Raw genomic sequence first — 24,710 nt, 5'->3', positions numbered from 1 at the left:
AGCCTGAAGTATTGGGGTATCCCATAAAGGCATATCCAAATGTATGAGTGATAGAGAAAATTTGAAGGAAATCTCATGCCATGAATATACTATATCCTTAATAAGTTTGACTCTTATCCACTTGAAATGGTTGGGATCCCCAAGTCAGTATAAAAACAATCTGCTATCTGATCCGAGCGCAAAGCGGTAACAGAAATTGGTAGAGTCCTGATTGTTATTTGTCAAGAGATTACGGAGATGCCTAGCGAACGCGGCCCAGAAATGAAGTTTGAAGTCAGGGAGCTGACCCCCTGGTTATAAGGAAACTTAAAAAATCGAATTGCCCATCTAGCCCATCTGTAACCCAAAATAAATGTGCCTTCTAATTGTTTGAAAAAGAATTTGGGGCACGTGTAGGGATTGCATTAAATAAATATAAGAATTTGGGTGGAACATTTATTTTAATAATTCTATAATAACCAATACTGCTTATAGGTAACTTATTCAAGCATTTTAAATTCTTTATGGCAGCTTGTAAGAGAGGCTCACATTTTAACTTAACTATTTGTTCTATCTGTGGTGTAAGCCGAATACCTAAGTATGTAGCCGATGAACTAACCCCAGGAATCGATATTTCTGGCTGAGTTTTAGCTAAGTTTAGTCTATAGTCAGATAATGTACAAAATGTATTCACTTCATCCTGAATAGCATTGAGGGCAGCTGAGGTATTAGAAGAATAGATTGCCACGTCATCGGCATAAGCAGTAATTTTAAACTCACATCTGCCGGAAATGATAGGCCGAATAAAATTATTCAGATGCAAAGAATGCAAATATGGCCCATATATAAAGCTAATAATAAAGGGAAGAGTGGACACCCCTTCCGGGTGCCACGATAAATCAGAAAAGTTGAGGATATGATCCCTGCATAGGCCAGTTGAGGACAAGGGCTTGTATATAAAGCGGGTACCCATTTGCAGAAGCACCCACTCAGGCCGAATGCAGCTATCGTTGCGCAGGGGCCCTTCACACCACCCGGTCGAACGCTTTCTCAGTGTCTGACAGCATCATTCCCATGTTAGAACTGGATTTCTCTACCACATTGAAAGTGGTGTTGACAGGAAAGTAGTGATCTACCCAAGAATAAAGCCATGCCGCTGGTGCGACACTAGTCCAGATATTAGGGGAGCAAGCCGGACTGCTGGAATCTTTGCGAATATTTTAGCATCTACCTTGAGATATAGGGTGGTACAAACCACGCTCCTCTGGTGGCTTACCTTTATTTAAGAAGATGATTATATTATTCATATTACAAGAGCTTGGCACTACTCCACTTGCCCCAATATGTTGAATAACTTTTAGTTCGTTATTTTTTTGTATCATTCTCTCTTTTATGGCAAAATGATGAAATAAAGAGTATTGAACTTGAAGAACTTTGACCAGAAGAGAAGCGCTAATATCCTTGAAAGTTTTATAAAATTCTAGCGGTATTGAATTGTCGATCACTGATTTACCGGAGGGTAATGCAGATAGAGCTAAAATAGTTTCATTAAGGGTAATATCCTCCTGGAGTGCGGAGACATGCATCTCACCAAGAACAGGCAAACTGCGGCCCTGAAGATATCGCCCAAACCCCGTCTCGTAGAGATATATCAGGCTGACCATAAGGATCCTGGTAAAAAAACATTGCTCCGCAATTGACTGTGGGTGTGAATGTAGCAGACTATCATCGCCTTTGATGGAAGGAATGAGGCCCTTGGATTTCCTATCTGCAAATTGGTGTGCCTGCATGCCTAACCTGCTCTCCATACTCACACTGGAGGGCATGATTCCTACTGTACCTGGCCACTGTCTTTTCTTTCAATACCCTCCCCAATTCTGATCGATTTTCAATCAAAGAAAAATATAATTTCTGTCGAATGGGCCCCCTTCATGGCATGTGAATGCTCTAATTCTGTAACTGACTGGCAAAGTGCCTGCAACTTGATTAGATTATCTATGACTTGTGGGAAAACGAACTGCTGTGTAAATACCTTTAATAAAAGACTTTATTGCATCCCAGATGACCGGTGGAGATGCCGTACCTGTATTAATTTAAACACACTAAGAAAAGGTTTTTGAAATATACAGGATATACTCCGTATCTGAGAGTAGATTGCGTGGAAAAGCAAACGAGTGCCTCTGGTTTTTTACCACCTGTAAGTGGCAGAGTAACAGTATAGGATTAAGATTCGAAGTAATTCTGGGACATACTTCTATGCTTGATGCTTGTAATAAGCTACCACTAACAAATACCATGCCAATCCTGGAATAGTGTTTATGCGGGACCGAATAATATGTGCATCCTGGCACTGATGGGTGTGATGCCCTCCATACACCACTCAAACAATGTAAGCGAGCCAGTTTAAAAATGGAGGACCTAGTTTTCAGAATTTGAGGAGAAGTCCAATGATTGGTAGTGTCAATACTGTAGTGCAAAATGCAATCAAAGTCACGCATTACTAAAAGTTCAACCAACCACTCCAGTAACTTAAGAGATAGCCCATCTACAATATCTGGCTCATCCACATTAGGCCCATAAACTGTGCAAAAAACATTTTGTACCACAAAATATAAGCTGTGCAATTACCCATCGGCCCTTAGGATTCACAGCAGTTTTTAATACCTCGTATTCTAATGTTTTATCAGCCAAGATAGCTACCCCCAGACCGAAACTGACTGGGATTTACAAGAAATTATATTGTAACCAAGATGCTTAAGTAGTGATATGTCCTTATATGCTGATTGCGTCTCGGTTAGAGATACTAAAAGAGGCTTATACACAGTGCTTAATTTGTGAAATATTAAGTGCAGGTGCTCAAATTCTTTTAGGAGACCACACCCACTTTACCTGGCTCCACCCACTTCCTTCACTGGCTCCACACACTTATTTGTCTCCACCTACATTCTCAACTGGTACTGCTGAAAGCCAGACGTAATACCCAATCTGAATTTCAGCAAGGGAGCCTTCCTCAGGTAAAGGTTTGATAGGAGGTTCCACCCGCCCGAGAACATTTTGTGAAAAATGAATTCAAAAAGTGAATTTAAAACACAATTGCAGAATAAATTGGCTGAAATGACTAATGCACTGAAAGGGAACACCTATAATTTCTACCTTATGGCCTCCTGTCTTCCTCTTGTTTATGCCTACGCTCATAAATAAAATACCATCAAAATGCCATGCCAGAGCTAATAGGGAGTGTTGAGTGCTGGCAATAGAGCAATAGCCATGTAGACAGAGGCAGAGAAAAGACTAACACTGTGAAGAAAGGAGAGAGAGCGTCAGGCAGATGATACAGGGCAGTGAAGTTGGAGTCAAGGATGATGCTAATTTTGAACAAAAAAGATCCAGGAGTTTGTCACAATTGTTGTGATGTGCAGGGGTTGTTCTTTTGGGCATCTGGGTTAGACACTTCTTGAAAGATGTTGAAGGTTTCTCTTGTTCGGTCAGACCTGCTAGACGAATTTAGTAAATTAAGAATTTTTGGCTCTCTTTATGGTACTATGGAGGCCTTACAGATATCCCTTAAAGAGGGGATATCTTCAGTTAAAATAGTCTTGTGCAACTTGCATTACAGGTTGAGACTGGTTTGTTTCAGTTCCATTGTCACCACATTGGACCATCTTTAGTGGAATTAATGCCACATTTAGTGTTTCTTGCTGGGGCTAACCTGGCAGAGAGCAGTGATGTATTGTAGTATAGATTGTCCAGTAAGGCTTCAGTATCATCCTAGTTGAGCAAGTTAGTTGTAACAACATTCTATGTTTTCTCAAGCTCCTCTGTGCTGACATATCTGTAACACTTGTATGGCATAATTGCATATCTCTTTCTTTTGAAAAAATGCAAGCATTCTACAAACCTGTGTCCTAGTTCATTCGTGTATATCATATGGGAAAATCTGGCATGAATGCTGCAGGTGTCAAGTCAAACCTAAAAGGTAGCTGACTTAAGATGTGCTGAATGCTAATCGCTGTGTATGTGACATATATGTTTTTGAAAAGCATCAAGGAGCTTGATGGATTGAGGTCAGTGATGACAAATGTAACAAAATATGCGCTTACTGGCTCCCTCCATGGTCATTATTTGCAGCCCAACACAAGACATGTGTTTACTCTGTATCAAAGTTAGATTTTCATAAAATATATAATCCAATTTAACTTCAATACATAGTGTTTGAATCAATTGAGTATTAGAATTGAGGCTTGGAAATGTTCCCTGGCGTTACATCGGGTGGTACACCATCAGTATTGGGTTTTTATTAGTACTCCAGTCTTTACATTTTACCTGCATATGGCTGATTTATGAAGGAGTTTTGTGGTAAAAAAAAGCTGTGATTTTTAAAAAGGAAACAAAAAGTATGGAGGTGAGAAAAGGAAAAAAAACATTATTGAAAGGAAACATGGAGAAAGGGTGACAAAGGGAAGGAACCCCCATTAATGTCAGCCTCAGCAAACTGGAAATACGTTTTTTATTATTTCATGGGCACACATTCAGAAGCCATTTTTTGTTTGGGGAATCTCCTTAAAACTCAATTTTATCATTAGCTATTAAAAAAGGTTTCTTGAGCATTAACTCCCCTTTAAACCTCTAGGGACGGAGTCCTTTTTCACTCACCGGCGCCTTACAGGGATAGTCAAGAGGGAGATATTTTCATTTTCTGGATACTCCCTTGTCTGGCATTGATAAGCAGTGCGACAAGTTATCACAGGTGGGCAGTGCAGTGGTCGAAGTGGGCGGGATTGGCAGGGCTCGGTGTGCCCCTACTTTTTAAATTTAATAGAAATCGTTCCCCTACTTTTTTATTTCAAAAATGCGTCACCGGATGCCAAAAATAACCAAGGCCCATGGATAAGGACCGCAGTTCCCCTACTTTTTTTCCCCCACTTCGACCAATGGGGCAGTGTGATAGGCTGGCACCAGAGGGAACCACGAGGAGCTTGCACCAGGTAAGTGCAAGGACCCGTCCTCATCCTACATTTCCTATTGCTCTGTTTCTATCTTTCTTTATCGGGCTTGTGGCCTGAATACTGGAGATCATTAATTTGCACATAAATTCAATATCACGTCCCAGGATTAGACAATTCAATCCTTTGTTGTTGCTAGTAATTGTCCCGTCACACTGTGCAAAACAAGCTTGCATCACCCAGGGCCAGCCACACACCGAAGCTTCCAGAAAAAAAACGATCAAACCTTTCACTGACTTTTAAAGACATCACAGAAACTGAACATTTTAAAATAAACAGATGTCACCTTTCACGTGACCCCAAAGAAGCTACGGTCAGAAAACATTTCCGAACAAGCAGATGCGACTGTAAAAGCACAGTTGGTTACTTACTTGGTTTACTGCCTTCTTTAAGAGGAACGCTCCTGCACACTGCATGACATGCTGCTACTTCAGTGAATTGTTCCGGACTGCTGGTGCGTAGTATGTGCGTGCGTGCGTGCCTCATGACGATGTTGCGGGCAGGCAGCAAAAGACATGTTAAGAAGGTTGTGTACGCTGCTGTGGCTGTACAAGCCCAAATCCAGCTCAATCAGTGGTCCGCCCACCAGTTCAACTGAGGGAAGGCATGGATATATTATCGGCTCCGCTATTCTGCGGAAAGAGAGTCTCAACAGTCCACTACATTGACTGACACTACACAAGTTGTACAGTTGTTGATGTGAGTTCGCCCTGACATCTAGACCCGGCCCTGATAAATAAGTGCTGGTGCTAAGCACCGGAAAGCACCGGCACAAATTAAGCACTGCTTATACATTCTAATTTCCTCACAAGCTAATTGACGTTTACTGGATAGATTTAAGCCGGAAACATTCAACCATATACATTTAAATGTACCCATTAAACAAAACAACTGTACTCTCCCTGTGGGAAAAATACCTGTAGAAACCAAAGCTTTCAGGGCACCCTGGGTGGCCGTCCCTCCTTCCCAGTTCTTCTAATACCAGTGATGACTCCTTTCCCAGAATGCAGTGAAAGGACATCAGAGGAATAAGTAGGACTTTCTCAGAAATACTTCCCCCACACCATTCTAGGGGTACCATAGCTAGAGCGAGGACAAAGTCCAGCCCAAGTGACTGTCTCGCCATATGCAACTGGTGTACTGATCTGGGGAAACCAACCTTTTCACCACCATGGTCTGGTTGGCATCAGTATTCCTTAACCCCTTCGCTGCTGCGGACATTCCGCTGCAGCGCTGGGGGGGGCAGGGGGGCAGCGCGGTGGGCCTGTGCTCATGACGGAGCCGCTCCGTCATGAGCCACAGTTGAGCTGTGCTCATGACGGAACGGTTCCGTCATGACTCCGCCCATTTGCGTTGTCCCCCCGCACAGGCGGGGAAACAGCGCCGCGCAGGCGGAGCGGCCGCCAACGGGCGTGTCATGACGGAACCGTTCCGTCATGAGCACAGCTCAACCGTGGCTCATGACGGAACGGTTCCGTCATGAGCGGGGAAGGGGTTAAAGCAGTGACAGGGATCCCATTCACTGTGATCGGATAGAAGTGACACGTCTCACCGACAGGGCTCATTGCCTCCCCTTCTGTGATGCAGCGGCATCCTAAACAATGCCTCAACACAGAAGTCCAGTCCGCGCTACTACCTTGCTCTTAACTTTGGCACAGGGATATTCTTCATTAAAGTTTTTTGTGTTCCTGTAGTCAATTTTAAATCACTTGTTTTACACTGCACTTCTAGTTCTCACCTCACTTAGGTCAGCTTCATCGATCTTTAGGAGATCATTTTCCATTAGCGCAGAATAAAACATCCGCAAGCTCCTCCCGTAGCTTCACACTGGGAGTAGTAGCTCCTCAGCCAAACTAGGTTTGGTTGAGAGGAGATCCCATATGATGAAGCATGCCACCACGGTGGGTGATGGGATTATGTCCTCCTTTTGAGGACTTTGTTAGCTTGGCTTTAGTTTAATGCAATTCAGACAGTTTGAGCTCATTTGTTTTGTGTTTTTGTAGTTTTCTACCTCTGGACTTCTGTGTTGAGACATTATTAGTAGGGGGACTTGTCCAGGTTGGTTGTGTGATCTCTCAGACCCTTTCCTAATCTGGTTTTTCTGATCCTAAACAATGCGCCACTATGCAACATATTTAAAACGTGACACATCTAGGGAGATGCGTCACGTTGTAAAGCCCTGCGCTACATTATACCTGCGTCAGGTATAATGTATGCAGGGTGGGCGTTCCGTCTCAAAGAAGCCTTGTAAAACTGACGCAGTGAAACCTACAAGATTTCACGGAGTCACATTTACGACCCCGCTGCATCAAAACCTTACGCCTGCTACAAGGAGTGACGCAGCACAGCAAGTATAGGCCGCCCCTGAGCAGTGCTGGAGTTGGGTTGTGCTTGCGACACGACTCCAGCACTGCATCACCTTTACGCCGACAGATGCGTCACGCATCTGTCTATCCTTGTGCCACGGTGCGGCACATTTTAAATGCGCCACATCCATGGTGGTGCAAGGTTTTTTTTACGTCACGCAAAATAACTGGCGCAACTCTGCTAATATGCAGGGATGCGCCAGTTACTGTAAATCTGCCCCATAGTCTCACCGGAGCAAAGCTGACAAAATTTCTAAATATTCATCCTTGTGGTAATATGCTTATGACTTTAGTGTAGTCAAAAGTTGCTATAGTTTAAATAATGTGTTTGACCATTTTGCGGGCAGTGTGATTGTCAGCCCTATTCGGGGGAGCCACAGAGCAAGCAGGGACTACTGGGTCAGAACCCTGGTGGTTTGGGTATCTTGCTTCTGGTGACCTTGGGGTCCGTCGAACTATGGCTCTGGACACTTGGCCAAGTACACCCAATCCGCACTTGACTCTCATGGTAGTGAGGGTGGGCTGTCACAGACTTCTCAGGGGGGTAGTGTGGAGGTAGAAACAACAAGCATAACAATTCACTTTTCTGCCTGCGCTTTTCTTTTAGTAAAAAGAGAATTACTTTAATCACACAAAAACAAGATACTACACACAAAGAATGATAATTACAGCAACGTTGTGTACTACTTATGCTGCAGGATATATCTACACAGAAATCAGTATAACTAGATTAAAGTGCAGGTGTGGGTTCAAAATGGGTGCAGGTAAACAGCTTTCCAGGTGTCTGTGACCTGTGGGTCAGTCCATATGTCCTTTAGTACACAGTTCTCTTTCGGTGGGGTTATTGTTAGAGCATTGATCCCACATGCATCTGTATCAAAGTGCACAGTCAATGTTCAGTTTGGCTGATGGTTTTACTTGAGATGTTGGGAGCTTGTTAGGTTTAAGTTTGTGCATGTGGGGTAGCAACACAGGTGAGTATAAGTGCTTGGGGGTGCAGTGACTTGGCTGGACAGCCTCACCTACTTCTCTTCACACAGGGCCTTGTGCAGGAGCGTGCATTCTCAGGATGTAATTTCAAACCTAGCAGGTCCCCACACTCCAGTAGATTGACGTTCATTCTCTGGTCCATTGTGCGGGTTCCTGGTCTCTGTATGCAGTGGCGCTGGAGAGGTCCCATATGGGGACAGGAGGGGCTGGTACAGCTCATGTTGCGTAAAAGTAGAAATACTCATGGGGGTGCAAAATCGTTAAGCAGACTCAGTTGACTGGTAGTGACACTCCCACAAACAGTCGATTCTTCTCAGACAGCTGTTTTCTGAACTCAACAGCTGGGCTTCTCCTTTCTCTGTCATCAACTTCTGCGAGACTGGAAGGTTCTCCCCCTTTTCTGCAGCTCAAAAAGAGTCCAAGTTCATGCAAACACCCTTTGAGCAAGATGTGCTCATCTCAGGTGCCTTCCCATTACCGCTAGGAGACTGTTTATCTCACAGACACCAGATCCTGATCTCTGCAGTTATTTAAATACTTTCCAGGGCACTGCCTTCCTTCGCCTTAAAGAGCTTGCAACTGGAACCAATTGGGCAAAATTGTGCCCAGTTCTTTTTACACACTTCCCAGGGAGTGAATTGTTTATCTTACTATCACTGCCCAGGGACCGATTTGCTGTGGTTCATTTCATATTTCAAGTTTTTTCTGCAGAGTCACAATGACGTGTGAAATTTCTTCACTGGCTTTCATCAGCCTTCCTGAAGTACCCTCAGGGACAAACAAAAGGGGCAGGAACTGCCTAGAAGCTTCCCTCCCTCTAACAACATAATATACTGACTGACCCCCATTTCCTGCACTGCCCAGGAAAGACTAATCAGCAATGTCATTCATAAGAGTTCACTGTAGAATGTGTAAAGCCAGCAGTATCTCCATCCTTCCATACTCCAGTATCTGGGGTTACACTCTTCCGCTCAGAAATGTTCTGCTCATGAATGCAGACAATGCACTTCCACTGTCTGGGGGCTACCATGCATGGTTTACACAACATGCACTCGAAATACACACAGGATGCTGCTGATGGGTCCGGGGCTCTCATACAAGTGGAAATTTACCCAAGTGGGGTTAGTAGGTGACTAACTCCATCTGAACAGAGATATAAGTATGTGCAGTGCTAGAGTTATGCAAATAATATGCTTCCAACACTGCTTAATGTCATCAGCCCTGACACAGACAGTAGTTTAATGTCAGCTCTTCTAGGTTTCAGAACGATTCTCTGGACCTCAGTCAAAGGATAAGCCTAGGCCTCAGCACAGATGCTGGGTTTGCATGTGAGCTTGTCTCCAAAAAGTCATAATATCAGATATCACATGCAGTTGGATCACCCAGGGCAGCTGTAATTGCCCGTTTACAATTCATAGGACATTCAGTTCCCAACAGTGAATCAAACTGGAAACTAAAACATAAAATCAAGCAGTACATTGGCACCCTAAACAGTGACATGCCTTTTAGTATGGCTGAATATTTCACATATAGTAAAGAAGTGAATGCACAGACCAGTGGCGTAACGAAGGTTTAAGGGGCCCCCCTGCAATGTACACAGAGGGTCCCCCAGTCCGCATTTTATCCAGAGGCCTCAGACCGCAATTCTGTTCTGAGGGGGCCTCCTGCAGCTGGAGGCCCCCCCCGCACCGCGGGGGATGCGGGGGCCTGTGTTACACCCCTGGCACAGACCGCAATATGCTATCGATTTCCATGGTGGACCGTGGGGAGGGGCCACAACTCACAAGAGGGGGAGCTAGGAGAGGGTCAAACTGCCTATTTTTAGATCATTTCTCTATGGGCATCCACATGTATGGTTTATGCCATGCTGTTCAAGTGTATTACTTCTAAACATATTTTATATCAGCAGAGTAAAAGCACAATCTCATGCAAAGTCCTATAGGATGATTTATATGATGAAAGGTTTGATATGGGTATATTCTATGTTCAGAAGACACATTCCTGCTATGGCAAAACAGGGGATTTGTTCCATGGTCTGCAGTAATAAATGTCTGACGCTATATACTTGTGGCCCAATGACATGATATTTGTATAATTAATTTTTAATGGTTTAGCAATCTGATGGCCTAACATAAAATCAAAATGGTTAAATGGTTCACTACCACAATATCGTGGTTGAAAAACATTGTTTACAAACATGGTGTCAAGAATATAAACAAAGCTTAAAGTAGCATTATTAAATATTTTGATATATACATTTACTTTAATGTAAAATAAATAAGCTCCACTAATATGTAATGTTATAAATATATGCTTTTTGTCTACAATACTATATATATATATATATATATATATATATATATATATATATATATATATATATATATATATATATATATATATACTACCTACTGGCGGTCGCCAGTAGGTAGATATAGTTAGGACCTATTTTCCATAGGAAAACCGCAACATTCTATTTGGAATTACGTTGGCGCCGATTGACGAATCTTCGCGAAATTTTCCAAACATTTGGCCAGCTCCGGTCCGCTCCTATCCTGAAAGTTTCGTGGTGATTCATCAAGCGGGGGCCGAGAAAAAAAGGGGGGTCCCAAAACGCGTTTTCCACATGCAATTTCGCATAGGGCCTGTTGACGCAGCTACAGCTCGAACTGCTGAACGGAATTACACCAAATATATATCCACCCATTCTTCAATGCAAATTGCTATATATATATATATATATTCACTGAAAAAACCATAGGTTTCACACATGTTATAGTTAGTGGAAATTTTACTGATAAAAAACCAATGAAATTCCCCCGTTATAGTTAGTGCAGGCAACTATAACTCACGCGACCGCAATCTTCTGCTGATGCTAATACTGTATTTAGACACTTATTTGCCCATGTCTTCTTCCATACATTTTTAGCTATACATATATTACAAATATTTTTTTTTCATAAAGACACATATGTCATCAGCAGAAGATTGCGGTCGCGTGAGTTATAGTTGCCTGCACTAACTATAACGGGGGAATTTCATTGGTTTTTTATCAGTAAAATTTCCACTAACTATAACATGTGTGAAACCTATGGTTTTTTCAGTGAATTTGCAAGGTTTTTTAAATGCTAATTCCTAACTATAACGTGTGTGAAACCTATGGTTTTTTCAGTGAATTTGTACGGTTTTTTAAATGCTAAGTTACTTTACGCCATTCGTGGCGTGCGCGCCCACTTAACGCAGTTCGTTCCGTGCGCGCACGGTGCGCTTCGAGCACCGTGCGCGCACAGTGAGCACGCGGTGCGCTTCGCGCACCGCGCGCCCACTTTACGCAGTTAGTGCAGTGCACGCACGGTGGGCACGCCGTGCGATGACAAAGCAAGAAAGCACGTCAACAAATCTGTTTCTGCTTTCCTCCGTGACTATGGTATGGGTGCCATTTACCACAACAACTTGCGTTATGACATGCAAGACATTTATAGAGGAGATGGTGTGCACTTCAATGATGAAGGGAACAGAGTCTTCCTCTTGAACCTTAGACTCTGCATCGGTACTTACTTGTAGGTACCACTAAAAAATCATTTCATAAACACAACGGCTCTTTTTAGAGCCCCCTAATATCTAAACACTTAAATCTGAATTTCATTTATTTTTTTATTTTTTTTTCTACCGTACGCTTACCGTAAGCTTACCGTACGCGTACCCCGTGATTTTTTTTAAAATCAATAAATGTTTTCTTTGTACTTTACAGTCCTTCTTTGACCCCCTCACAAATGTAAGGGGGTCTGTAACTCTCCTCATTGCCCCCTTTTCTTATTTTCACTCTTTTTTTTCTGAGTGAAACACACAAAATGGCGGCCGCCGCTTCCTGGTTTCGACCGATTCGAATGTTTACTAAGATCTAACAGCCAATCAGAATCGCGCTCGCGCACGCCACCGTACGCGTACTGTAAGCTTACCGTAAGCGTACGGTAAGCGTACCGTAAGCGGGCTCAGATATATATATTGATTTAAAGGCTATTTTCTCAGAATCTACTGAACAGATTTACACCAAACCTACAAAAGGCACTTCCTTGACATAGGGACTACCTCTCTGCCAAATTTCTAGTAATTCTGTTCAGCCGTTCTAAAGGTTGTAGCTCGTTCTAAAGGTCCTATGGAAAAATGCATGGGAAAAACGCGTTTTGGGACCCCCCTTTTATCTCAGCCCCCGCTTGACGTATCCCCCCGAGACTTTCAGGGTAGGAGCGGAGCGTAGCGCCCCACCTATTTTGAGAAATTCGCGAGGATTCATCGACCGGCGCCAAAGTTATTCAAAATAGAATGTTGCGGATTTCCTATGGAAAAGGGGTCCTAACTATAACTACCTACTGGCGACCGCCAGTAGGTAATATATATGTATATATATATATATATATATATATATAATACATATTTAAATAACGAACCGAACCACATTCACTGGATGATGTCATCAGTGATGTCATCAGTGATGTCATTTGAAATGTCATCAGTGATGTCACTGACCATGTCATGAATGATGTAATATATGACATCATCAGCAGTGGATTGCGGGCGCACGAGATGTAGTTAGTACAACTAACTATATCGGAGGAATTTCAATGGTTTTGTTCGAGTGAAATGTCCAGATAACTATAACACCCCTAAAACCTATTGTTTTTTCAGTGAATTTCTAAGGTTTTTTTAATGCTAATTCCTAACTATATCAGACCTGAAACCTATGGTTTTTTCAGTGAGTTTCAAAGGTTTGTTAAATGCTAATTCCTAACTATATCAGGCCTGAAACCTATGGTTTTTTCAGTGAATTTCAAAGGTTTTTTAAATGCTAATTCCTAACTATATCAGGCCTGAAACCTATGGTTTTTTCAGTGAATATATATATATATATATATATATATATATATATATATATATATATATATATATATATATATATATATAAATATTGAGTTTTTTCTGTAGGCATTTTATATACATATAAGATGCCTACACAATAAATGCATAAAAATACATACAATTAAATAACCATTCAATCAGAAAAAAATATTAATGTAGACAAATAAAATATATAAATTTAAAACCAAAAAACACATTTATTTAACCCAATATTTACATAAACACATAAACAAGCATTTGCAATGCAATAGGTCTTGCATTTGCATTTGAGCTATTGGCATTGTAAATGGCAATGCCTTTTATTTATGTTGTTGGTTTTCAAAACAAATACATAAAAGGCATTGCCATTTACAATGCCAATAGCTTAAACTCTCGCAAATGCGAGACTAATTGCTTTGCAAATGCTTATTTGAAATGTGCCCCATGCCATGCTTTTACTATAATGGCGGACGGACCCCTTTCTTTAGACGAGCTGCATCTAAAGAAAGGTGCGCGGTCGCCATTAAAATGAAAGCACGGTATGGAGTGCTTTTCCTTAAAAAAAGCGTATTTTTGATCAATTTGAGAAACAAATGCTTTTCTTTTGTAAAAGCTTCCCATGCCACGCTTTCACTTCAATGGCGGCAGTGAAGCTTTCTTTAGACGTGGCTCATCTAAAGAAAGGTGTGCTGCCTCCATTAAAGTGAAAGCATGGTATGGGGCACTTTCACACAAAAAAGCATTTGTTTGTCAGGCTGACAAATGATTTTTTTTTTGTAAAAGCACTCCATGCCGTGCTTCTACTTTAATGTCGGCCATGCCCTTTTCTTTAGACAAGCCACATCTAAAGAAAGGGGCACGGGCACCTTTAACATTAAAGTGCTCAATTGGGCACTTTAAGACAAGATAGTGAAAAATAGGAAGAATAAAACAAGGCCGAGCAGGAGGGCTGGCACCAGGCGCAGCGTCCATATCGGCGTGTGGTCGCATAAACAAAGTAATTAAAAAATATCAAGCGGGCAGCGGCTGTGAAGCAGCATAGTTCTGAGCTGTGCAAAAGTAAAGAAAGGCGCGTGGTTGCTTAAAGAGAAAGCAACTAATGTAAAAGCCTTACCAAATAATAAAGCGCTGTGACTGGCTGTGAAGCGGGGAGGGGAGGGACAGGGGATACCCTGAGTGGGTACTGACTAAAGCCCTTTCCAAAGCATCGATCATCCAGAGATCAGAGACCCTGAACCCTACACCTAAACCCATTGTCTCATCACAACCACCTAGAATAATAACTACCTACAACCAAAAATCTAAACAAGTCCAAAAAATAGTGGCCGATAATTGGAAAATTTTAAAATCAGATTCCATCTTAGGCCCAAAATTGACCAATAGACCACTCATAACATACAGAAGAGGTCGCAACCTTAGGGACATGTTGGTGAAAAGTGACATCACTGATAAAAGGGGCCAACATATCCAAGGACTGAGTGGATTTTATCCATGTGGACATTGTAGGGCCTGCCGGTCTAGTGTGATGGTTAAAGAGTTTGCAATACCAGGGACCCAAACAAAAAAACAGATCAGACAATTTCTTACTTGTAGCTCCACCTATGTAATCTACATTTTGGAATGTCCTTGTCAAAAAAAGTATGTGGGCAGCACGTCGTGCATGGCCAAAAAGAGAGTCCAGGAACACTTGAGAGCCATCTATAACAAAGACCCCAAATATCCCATTGCCAGACATTTCCAAAATGTACACCAATCAAATAGCGATCTATTGAGATACTATGCGATTGAACAGGTCAATGTGGGTAGGCGTGGAGGGAATCGAGAACTTGCCCTCAGAACTAGAGAATCTAAATGGATATTGGAATTAGAGACCAAATTCCCTGGGGGGCATAATTTGGACGAGGAACTTGCAACCCATCTACATACTGATTAATTCATCCAGTTATTGTCCATAGTTGTCCAGGGTAAACCTTCATGTCCTGATGCTTGATTGTTTTCTGATTGTTCTTGCTAATTATTAACTAATGATATTGTTTTTAATCCATTTTAATCAATGTTTTTGTCACTTCTTTCTAGGAGTCAGCCGGGGGCACGTCACTCCTTAGAAAACCTGAGCACTGCACTGATCTTCACATTCTGAACTGAATAGAAGACTATCACCTCACCACGATAAAGCTAAGATACACTTTGTCACTTTTGTTATTTTTACCCCCCCTTTTTTCCTCCCTTTTTTCGTTGGAAATTATCTTGATCCTTGGATCTAGATGCACTCTAATTACCATGTTGGAACATCCCTAGTCACACCCATCGGGATCACCTTATTGATATTGGACACGTTAGTTACTCGCCATTGGGCTTGATCAATTTTTGTATTACAGATACTGATTCCTTTCGGGCACTAGACCGAGTACAATGTTGTTTCTGATGCATATATGCGATATTACTTAGTATGCGCATATCTTGTTATTCTTGTAATTTTTGTATTTTTCATATCAAATGTAGTCCGGATGTTTCACTTGAATTATCGGACCCATTGTTCTGTATTACATATCTCTATGATGCAATAGGGATTCAATGGAAAGGAACCATTTCAAAATGGCCGAATCATTATTTCTATTGCGAGTGTCCTTCCACTATGTTGTTTTCAATTGACCAGTCCTGGTGTTTGTACATAAGATGTTTCTGATTGGTAGAAGGTTTAACGTGTGATCAAGGCACTTCTGTGCTGAAACGCGTAGCGTTACCTTGTGAATAAATCGCCAACGAGCTGTACCTTTCTGAGTGCGTGTTTTGCTTACTGGAGCTGAAAACTTTATTGAATCTAAACTCGGCAGTGGGATTGGCCGAGTACAACACGCCACCTGACTATGGGAGATGGATCCCGGAAACGAATCCTGTTGTGAAATGATGAAATAATACGGAGGGACCCAAACCGGCCGAATTGAAATACGACTTCGTTTTGACAACCACAGAAGCAGAAACACCGCCATCCGCCCTTAAGGTAAGAGCTATTCTCGTCTCTTTACCCTTCTTTTCAAAGCACCGGCGCATCTGCGACGTGGCTCTGTTTGGGCGGGGTGACTAGGGTGAGTTAGTTCGAACCCAGGGCTAGCGGTATATGCGAGACGTATAAATCCGAGAAGATATTTATCTTATTGTGTAATACGGAACTATCAGTTGATACCTATACGTCTGCCACTGTTTCTCTGGCTACACAAACTATCATACGGTATCAGGAACTGCCAATTGTGGCAGGGAAAGGTAACAGCATTGAGACATTAAACGAAAATATACATCAATATCTCACAAGGTATAACCTACGAGTGCATCCCATGTCATATTCGCTTAGAACAATCATATAGCAATATAAGCATGGAGGAAGAGGACGAAAGAAGAAGAGAGGCTGCCACATTATTTGCACGCGGACCGGGGCAAGCAGGAACTGGCCCCGTGACAATTGAAAAGACAGAAAGCAGTTTATTGATATTTCAATTAAGAAAATATGAGAAATTGAGGAAACAAGAAACATCAAAATGGTGGGAGGCTACATCCCTTCAAGATTATGTGGATAAGGGCATGGTACCCCGGGGACTGAGGATTTACATCACCCCATCGCACGAATCACCCAATGCGCAAATGTTAGAAGAATGGTCGCAGAACTCAGCCACTAGTAGCAAGAACATGTTGTGCATCCTTATCAAGTATGCGTGGGAAGACCGTGCCACCATAATCAAACAGTTGAAAGATCTTGAGGAGGAATTCAGTAAACACCCCAACCAAGATACGATTAATAAATTTAAGGAAGAGCTCAAAGGGCGCTTAAAAAAGAACGAGGAGGACATTAAATATCGTAAACAGCGCAAGCTACATAGAGATTGCGGGGACTATGATAGCGGACGGATACTCACCTATAGTCCAAAATATGACTACTTATATAAACAACAAAATCCCCCAATTGAGATTCTTGATGTACACGACACTGAGGAAGCATGTTCTTCAAATGCCATGGTCAGCGAACCAGATTCAGATATCTCGAGAAATTCTGCCAGCACTGCATCCGAGACTGAAATAGTTGTTAAGAAACCGGCGACTTTTTTAGAAGAGTTCAGGGTTCTACGGACCAGACGGAAAAAAGAAGCCGAATCATACCAACAACAACAGTCCTCCCAGAAAACACCAACTCGTGGGAGACCAAGAGGACAAGCAAGAGGAAGAGCAGATCACAGAAGAGAAGATTCAAGTTCCAGCAGAGAAAACGCAAAGAGTACAAAGCCGGTGGGATCCAAAAGAGGCGGCTACAGACGAAGACGTTAACCATGGATGACGACATGGTAAATAAAACAATTATAAACTTATCGTCTAGAACTTTGACTATAAAAGAAAAACGTACTCTCTGCTTGGGATTGACTTTTTGCCCCAGTGAACTGTTCAGTTATCCTGATACCCGAATAGACCTGTACAAATTCGGCAGGAAACTAAAACTCCAGAAATGGCATTCATTAAGAACTATAAAAGATACTCCTCAATCCATGGCAATAGTAGATACACCTGAACTTAATATTCATGACCAAAACCTTCTTCTAGATATGTATGTATTAGGGGGTATATCATCTGATAGTCAACCTGATGATTCTATTGTAGGTGTGAGGGAAACAAATATGAATAGGGCTGCATGTACTAGCTTTAGACCGAAATCAGTCTTTTACCCCATCATGCCACATGACCCTATAGATACCTTCCAAGAAGTAGTGAGCAAAGAACTTGCCAAGCTTAAACATAAAAAATACAACAGAGAGAACAGGAATAGAAATTTGTCTAAACATGACTGTGACTTCATCCTATCACTGGCAAACGATAACTCTGTTATACTCAGACCCTCTGATAAGGGAGGCAATATTGTTCTCTGGGGAAGAGATCTTTATGTCAAAGAAGCCCTCAGACAACTTGAAGGTGATGTCTTTTACATCAAATCCAACTCCAACGAATACAATATTAGCATAGAGGAAACATGGAATAGACTTCATGATTGGCAAATTGAAGGGCTCCTTTCTTGGCATGAATTCTGCTTCCTTAAACGTGATTTTCCTAAACTCCCTATTTTCTATCTACTGCCTAAAGTTCATAAAAACCTCTTAGAACCCCCAGGCAGACCCATCATATCTTCCATAGGAAGTGTCAACGAAAATCTGTCAGTGTACGTAGATCACTTCCTGAAAGAATATGTTTTCCAACTCCCTTCCTTCATCAAGGACACTACTGACTTTCTGAAAAAAATTGAGACCATTACATTGTCTGAAGGTTCCATGCTTATCACAATGGATGTCAGTGCCCTCTATACTGTTATTGATCATACCCAGGGTATGGAGGCTTGTTATTATTTTTTTAAAAATCGTGAAATAGGATTTAGAGACCATACTGCTATGCTTATAGAGATGATGAAACTCTGTCTACGTAATAATATATTTATGTTTGACGGAACCTTTTTTAAGCAAATCCGTGGCGCTGCCATGGGTTCGGCGTTTTCTCCTAACTTCGCAAATTTATTTTTGGGGAAGTGGGAAGAAGAAATTAGGTCTAATGAAGATCTCAAAGAGCATTTTACAAAGGTACAATTTTGGTCAAGATACATTGATGACCTTTTTGTCATCTGGCAGGGCACCATGGAAGAGGCTGTTAGCTTCATTGCAAAGCTCAACCAAAACAGCTATAATATACTTCTGACATACAACATTAGTGAACACCATGTGGATTTCTTGGACACTAGCATCACGATCCAAGAGGGTAGACTTACTTCCAAACTCCATAGAAAGGACACGGCTGGCAACAGCCTTCTCCATGCCTTGAGCTCCCATCCTGAATCACTCAAATGGAGCATCCCTTATGGGGAGCTCTTAAGAGCTAAAAGAAATTGCACTAAAGAGACAGATTACACACACGAGAGTAGCAACATACTCCAACGGTTTCGGGACAGGGGATACCCTGAGTGGGTACTGACTAAAGCCCTTTCCAAAGCATCGATCATCCAGAGATCAGAGACCCTGAACCCTACACCTAAACCCATTGTCTCATCACAACCACCTAGAATAATAACTACCTACAACCAAAAATCTAAACAAGTCCAAAAAATAGTGGCCGATAATTGGAAAATTTTAAAATCAGATTCCATCTTAGGCCCAAAATTGACCAATAGACCACTCATAACATACAGAAGAGGTCGCAACCTTAGGGACATGTTGGTGAAAAGTGACATCACTGATAAAAGGGGCCAACATATCCAAGGACTGAGTGGATTTTATCCATGTGGACATTGTAGGGCCTGCCGGTCTAGTGTGATGGTTAAAGAGTTTGCAATACCAGGGACCCAAACAAAAAAACAGATCAGACAATTTCTTACTTGTAGCTCCACCTATGTAATCTACATTTTGGAATGTCCTTGTCAAAAAAAGTATGTGGGCAGCACGTCGTGCATGGCCAAAAAGAGAGTCCAGGAACACTTGAGAGCCATCTATAACAAAGACCCCAAATATCCCATTGCCAGACATTTCCAAAATGTACACCAATCAAATAGCGATCTATTGAGATACTATGCGATTGAACAGGTCAATGTGGGTAGGCATGGAGGGAATCGAGAACTTGCCCTCAGAACTAGAGAATCTAAATGGATATTGGAATTAGAGACCAAATTCCCTGGGGGGCATAATTTGGACGAGGAACTTGCAACCCATCTACATACTGATTAATTCATCCAGTTATTGTCCATAGTTGTCCAGGGTAAACCTTCATGTCCTGATGCTTGATTGTTTTCTGATTGTTCTTGCTAATTATTAACTAATGATATTGTTTTTAATCCATTTTAATCAATGTTTTTGTCACTTCTTTCTAGGAGTCAGCCGGGGGCACGTCACTCCTTAGAAAACCTGAGCACTGCACTGATCTTCACATTCTGAACTGAATAGAAGACTATCACCTCACCACGATAAAGCTAAGATACACTTTGTCACTTTTGTTATTTTTACCCCCCCTTTTTTCCTCCCTTTTTTCGTTGGAAATTATCTTGATCCTTGGATCTAGATGCACTCTAATTACCATGTTGGAACATCCCTAGTCACACCCATCGGGATCACCTTATTGATATTGGACACGTTAGTTACTCGCCATTGGGCTTGATCAATTTTTGTATTACAGATACTGATTCCTTTCGGGCACTAGACCGAGTACAATGTTGTTTCTGATGCATATATGCGATATTACTTAGTATGCGCATATCTTGTTATTCTTGTAATTTTTGTATTTTTCATATCAAATGTAGTCCGGATGTTTCACTTGAATTATCGGACCCATTGTTCTGTATTACATATCTCTATGATGCAATAGGGATTCAATGGAAAGGAACCATTTCAAAATGGCCGAATCATTATTTCTATTGCGAGTGTCCTTCCACTATGTTGTTTTCAATTGACCAGTCCTGGTGTTTGTACATAAGATGTTTCTGATTGGTAGAAGGTTTAACGTGTGATCAAGGCACTTCTGTGCTGAAACGCGTAGCGTTACCTTGTGAATAAATCGCCAACGAGCTGTACCTTTCTGAGTGCGTGTTTTGCTTACTGGAGCTGAAAACTTTATTGAATCTAAACTCGGCAGTGGGATTGGCCGAGTACAACACGCCACCTGACTATGGGAGATGGATCCCGGAAACGAATCCTGTTGTGAAATGATGAAATATATATATATATATATATATAAATATTGAGTTTTTTCTGTAGGCATTTTATATACATATAAGATGCCTACACAATAAATGCATAAAAATACATACAATTAAATAACCATTCAATCAGAAAAAAATATTAATGTAGACAAATAAAATATATAAATTTAAAACCAAAAAACACATTTATTTAACCCAATATTTACATAAACACATAAACAAGCATTTGCAATGCAATAGGTCTTGCATTTGCATTTGAGCTATTGGCATTGTAAATGGCAATGCCTTTTATTTATGTTGTTGGTTTTCAAAACAAATACATAAAAGGCATTGCCATTTACAATGCCAATAGCTTAAACTCTCGCAAATGCGAGACTAATTGCTTTGCAAATGCTTATTTGAAATGTGCCCCATGCCATGCTTTTACTATAATGGCGGACGGACCCCTTTCTTTAGACGAGCTGCATCTAAAGAAAGGTGCGCGGTCGCCATTAAAATGAAAGCACGGTATGGAGTGCTTTTCCTTAAAAAAAGCGTATTTTTGATCAATTTGAGAAACAAATGCTTTTCTTTTGTAAAAGCTTCCCATGCCACGCTTTCACTTCAATGGCGGCAGTGAAGCTTTCTTTAGACGTGGCTCATCTAAAGAAAGGTGTGCTGCCTCCATTAAAGTGAAAGCATGGTATGGGGCACTTTCACACAAAAAAGCATTTGTTTGTCAGGCTGACAAATGATTTTTTTTTTGTAAAAGCACTCCATGCCGTGCTTCTACTTTAATGTCGGCCATGCCCTTTTCTTTAGACAAGCCACATCTAAAGAAAGGGGCACGGGCACCTTTAACATTAAAGTGCTCAATTGGGCACTTTAAGACAAGATAGTGAAAAATAGGAAGAATAAAACAAGGCCGAGCAGGAGGGCTGGCACCAGGCGCAGCGTCCATATCGGCGTGTGGTCGCATAAACAAAGTAATTAAAAAATATCAAGCGGGCAGCGGCTGTGAAGCAGCATAGTTCTGAGCTGTGCAAAAGTAAAGAAAGGCGCGTGGTTGCTTAAAGAGAAAGCAACTAATGTAAAAGCCTTACCAAATAATAAAGCGCTGTGACTGGCTGTGAAGCGGGGAGGGGAGGGAGCATCTTTCAAAGATAGAGCGCAGCAACCAAGATCGGATGTCAGGCAAACAGGGTGCGTTAGATAGAGCCTGTTGTGCCTGCAATAGCAGCCAGAATAAACACATTCAAGAAAATAGTGCTCACAGACTATAGATAAAACAGACAGTAAAATAGCACAAATAAAAAGTCCAGTCAGTCCTCGTGGGAGGTTACAAATGCAGATAAGGCTGAACGAAAGTGAGACCACTAAGCCTATTCATGATTCAATAGCAACCATTTAGAAAGGACAGTAAAAAGAGCCAGTTGAAAATATGGGTGGAAAATGGGTGGAGCTTCAAGTCCATGCCTCAATATAGCATGCCTCACAGAGCAGCGCATGCGCTGCCCGGGCTCTACCTAAAAACGGTATTCTTGTCAAGGATATTCTTCCATCACAATATTTATGTATCACAATATTTCATTTCCTACATTTCTGTCTCCCAATATTTACGACTCAATATTTTGTCCAAACACCAAAAAAACCTAGGTGAAGAACTCAAACATGAGACAAACTACATAATTCAAACTATAATTGCATCTCTCGTTTTAGCTGCAGAGTATGACATCAGAATGAGCACGAATCCCTTGGAACTAAGAGGCAACTTTGAGAAGGCGACCGCTGTGAACGTCTACGCTCTGACCCCTCATCCTTCTGGCTGTGCAGAAACATTCTCTTTCACTCCAGAGAACCTACCATTGGCAAATGGCACCATCCTCTACTTCGCAGTGCGCGCCATTGATGGAGGTGACCACAAGGCTGATGTGTCCAACATAGCCCAAGCTGCTCTGTTTAGTGTTGCGTCCACACCAGCCCCTTCAAGCTCTGGATCCTACAATGTTGCTGTTGTGGTAACAATAGTATGTTCGTGTATTGTGCTTGTTTCCCTAATTTTAAGCGTAACTTTGTGTAGTTCAAGCTTCAACAGGAACAGGAGGATACCGGAAACAGGCTTGTAAAGAAGATGATGACCTAAGGTGTTAATGATTATTACTTTCAAATAACCGTTTTCAAATTAGAATAAAAAAATACTTTACAGATTAGAAAAAAGGCGTCTCTGCTAATTCTTTACTGTGAAGCAGATTTTTTTCCTTGCTATAAAACTGTATATCCGAGAAGAACGGGTATTCGTTTGGGAGTGGTGATGTAGGCAACATTTTAAAATAACAACAGTAATACGAATGCGATTTCTAGGCTACTGTTATTTTTAAGTTTACATTGGTTTTCAGTTAACTTGAGAGTATTGCTTTCATCCGTACTTGATAATTGTCTCAAATTCGAAGGTTGTTTACGGATTTTACAAAGCAAGTTAATTAGTTGCCATAGTGTAACCTAAAGTAAAACATTGGCATATTGTCACGAACTTATCGTATCTTTAATGAAGCAAGTATGAAAACACAAATGCAATATTGACACCGATTGTGAAAGCCATGTTTAAATAAGACACAATTCAACTAATTGTCATACAGTTCATAACTTTTTAAATCTTGTTTTAACTGATAGTGCAGCTAGATGCTGTAATTAATTAATTAACTTAGGTACTCTGCAAAACATGCATACTATCATGCAAAGGCCCTTATTACGATTTTGGGACTTGCGACCACCTTATTACAATGCGATTACACATGGTGCTGTTTCAACCTCCCATTTCTATGGGAGTTTGCGCTGCGGGCGGTTTCTGCCAGCAGCACAAGCTCCCATAGCGTAATGGGAGTTTGTGTAAATCCCTGCACCGTGTGGCGGGCACCTCACGGTGTCTGCCACACGGTGCAGGGATTTACAGGGGGTGCCCCCCAGCCCTCTCATTGGAGGCCGTGGAGGCATGGGGGCCCTGCTAGCCCGACACCGGCCTGTGGGAAACAGACATCATAAACCCGATCGCGGAAAAGCCGTCCTTAAGGGATTACGTGCCGGTTTCGACTGGCCGACGGGCTCCTCGAGCCTGTCGGAAGCCAATCAAAATGGCCGGCCAGTTTAGCTTCCGACCACCTACATTGTTATTAGGTGGTCGGAAGTCAAACCTTGGATGTCGGTCGGAAAGCCTCTGACAGAATGAGGCCCAAAGTGCGTTGAGCAAAAGAGTAATGTTTATCAGGCTTGTAATGTTTATCAGGGAGTGTAAGATCAAAAGGATGGTTTTGAAGTGGCCAGTGGACCGCAGTCCTCGTGAACAAGAGCCTTGCCTGGAAAATAAGTAACAGTAAAGGAGACGATGCATTACCTACTGTTTCACTGATTTTATTTGTAACATTAGCTGTAGGACTGTATCTCAAATGTGACAGAGTGCAGTGATGATGTGCATGCATTCAAGTCTAGAAAACAAACATGCCATCTCTTAAAAAACAGATAAAACTTGTATACCACGCACTACCCATCTTGGTCTCAAGTCACTGGTTTAAAAAATATCCTTCCTAACTAGTCTTCATCCGTTTCCTCAAGGTAATAAGTAAACTCAGAGTCTAATATGCATTGCATGTAAAGCCAGACTCCTTGACCTCCAATACAACATGTAAGAAAGAATTTGGGGACTACCCAGGCCTTATCTGTACTCCTGAGATTACAAAGAGGAAAAAAACACAAGCCAGCCTCCTATGCATGTGCACACCCCGGCAGCCATCTTGT

The 24,710-nt window shown here is 41.7% G+C and overlaps 1 protein-coding gene across 1 annotated transcript in view; it reads left to right on the top strand.

Moving 5' to 3' along the window:
• The window catches only part of LOC146834644 (calcium-activated chloride channel regulator 3A-1-like), a 637,940-nt gene extending 614,802 nt beyond the window's left edge, over window positions 1-23,138 (top strand). Inside the window, exon 14 of the mRNA XM_085602115.1 lies at window positions 22,641-23,138. Coding sequence (XP_085458241.1) covers window positions 22,641-23,047 — 407 coding nt within the window. The 3' untranslated portion in view covers window positions 23,048-23,138. The remainder of the gene's footprint in view (window positions 1-22,640) is intronic.
• The last annotated feature ends 1,572 nt before the right edge of the window (window positions 23,139-24,710 follow it).

Source organism: Triturus cristatus, chromosome 4_2, assembly GCF_964204655.1.
Source record: "Triturus cristatus chromosome 4_2, aTriCri1.1, whole genome shotgun sequence".
NCBI classification, from domain to species: Eukaryota; Metazoa; Chordata; class Amphibia; order Caudata; family Salamandridae; genus Triturus; species Triturus cristatus.
This window is presented reverse-complemented; position numbering and strand designations above follow the sequence as displayed.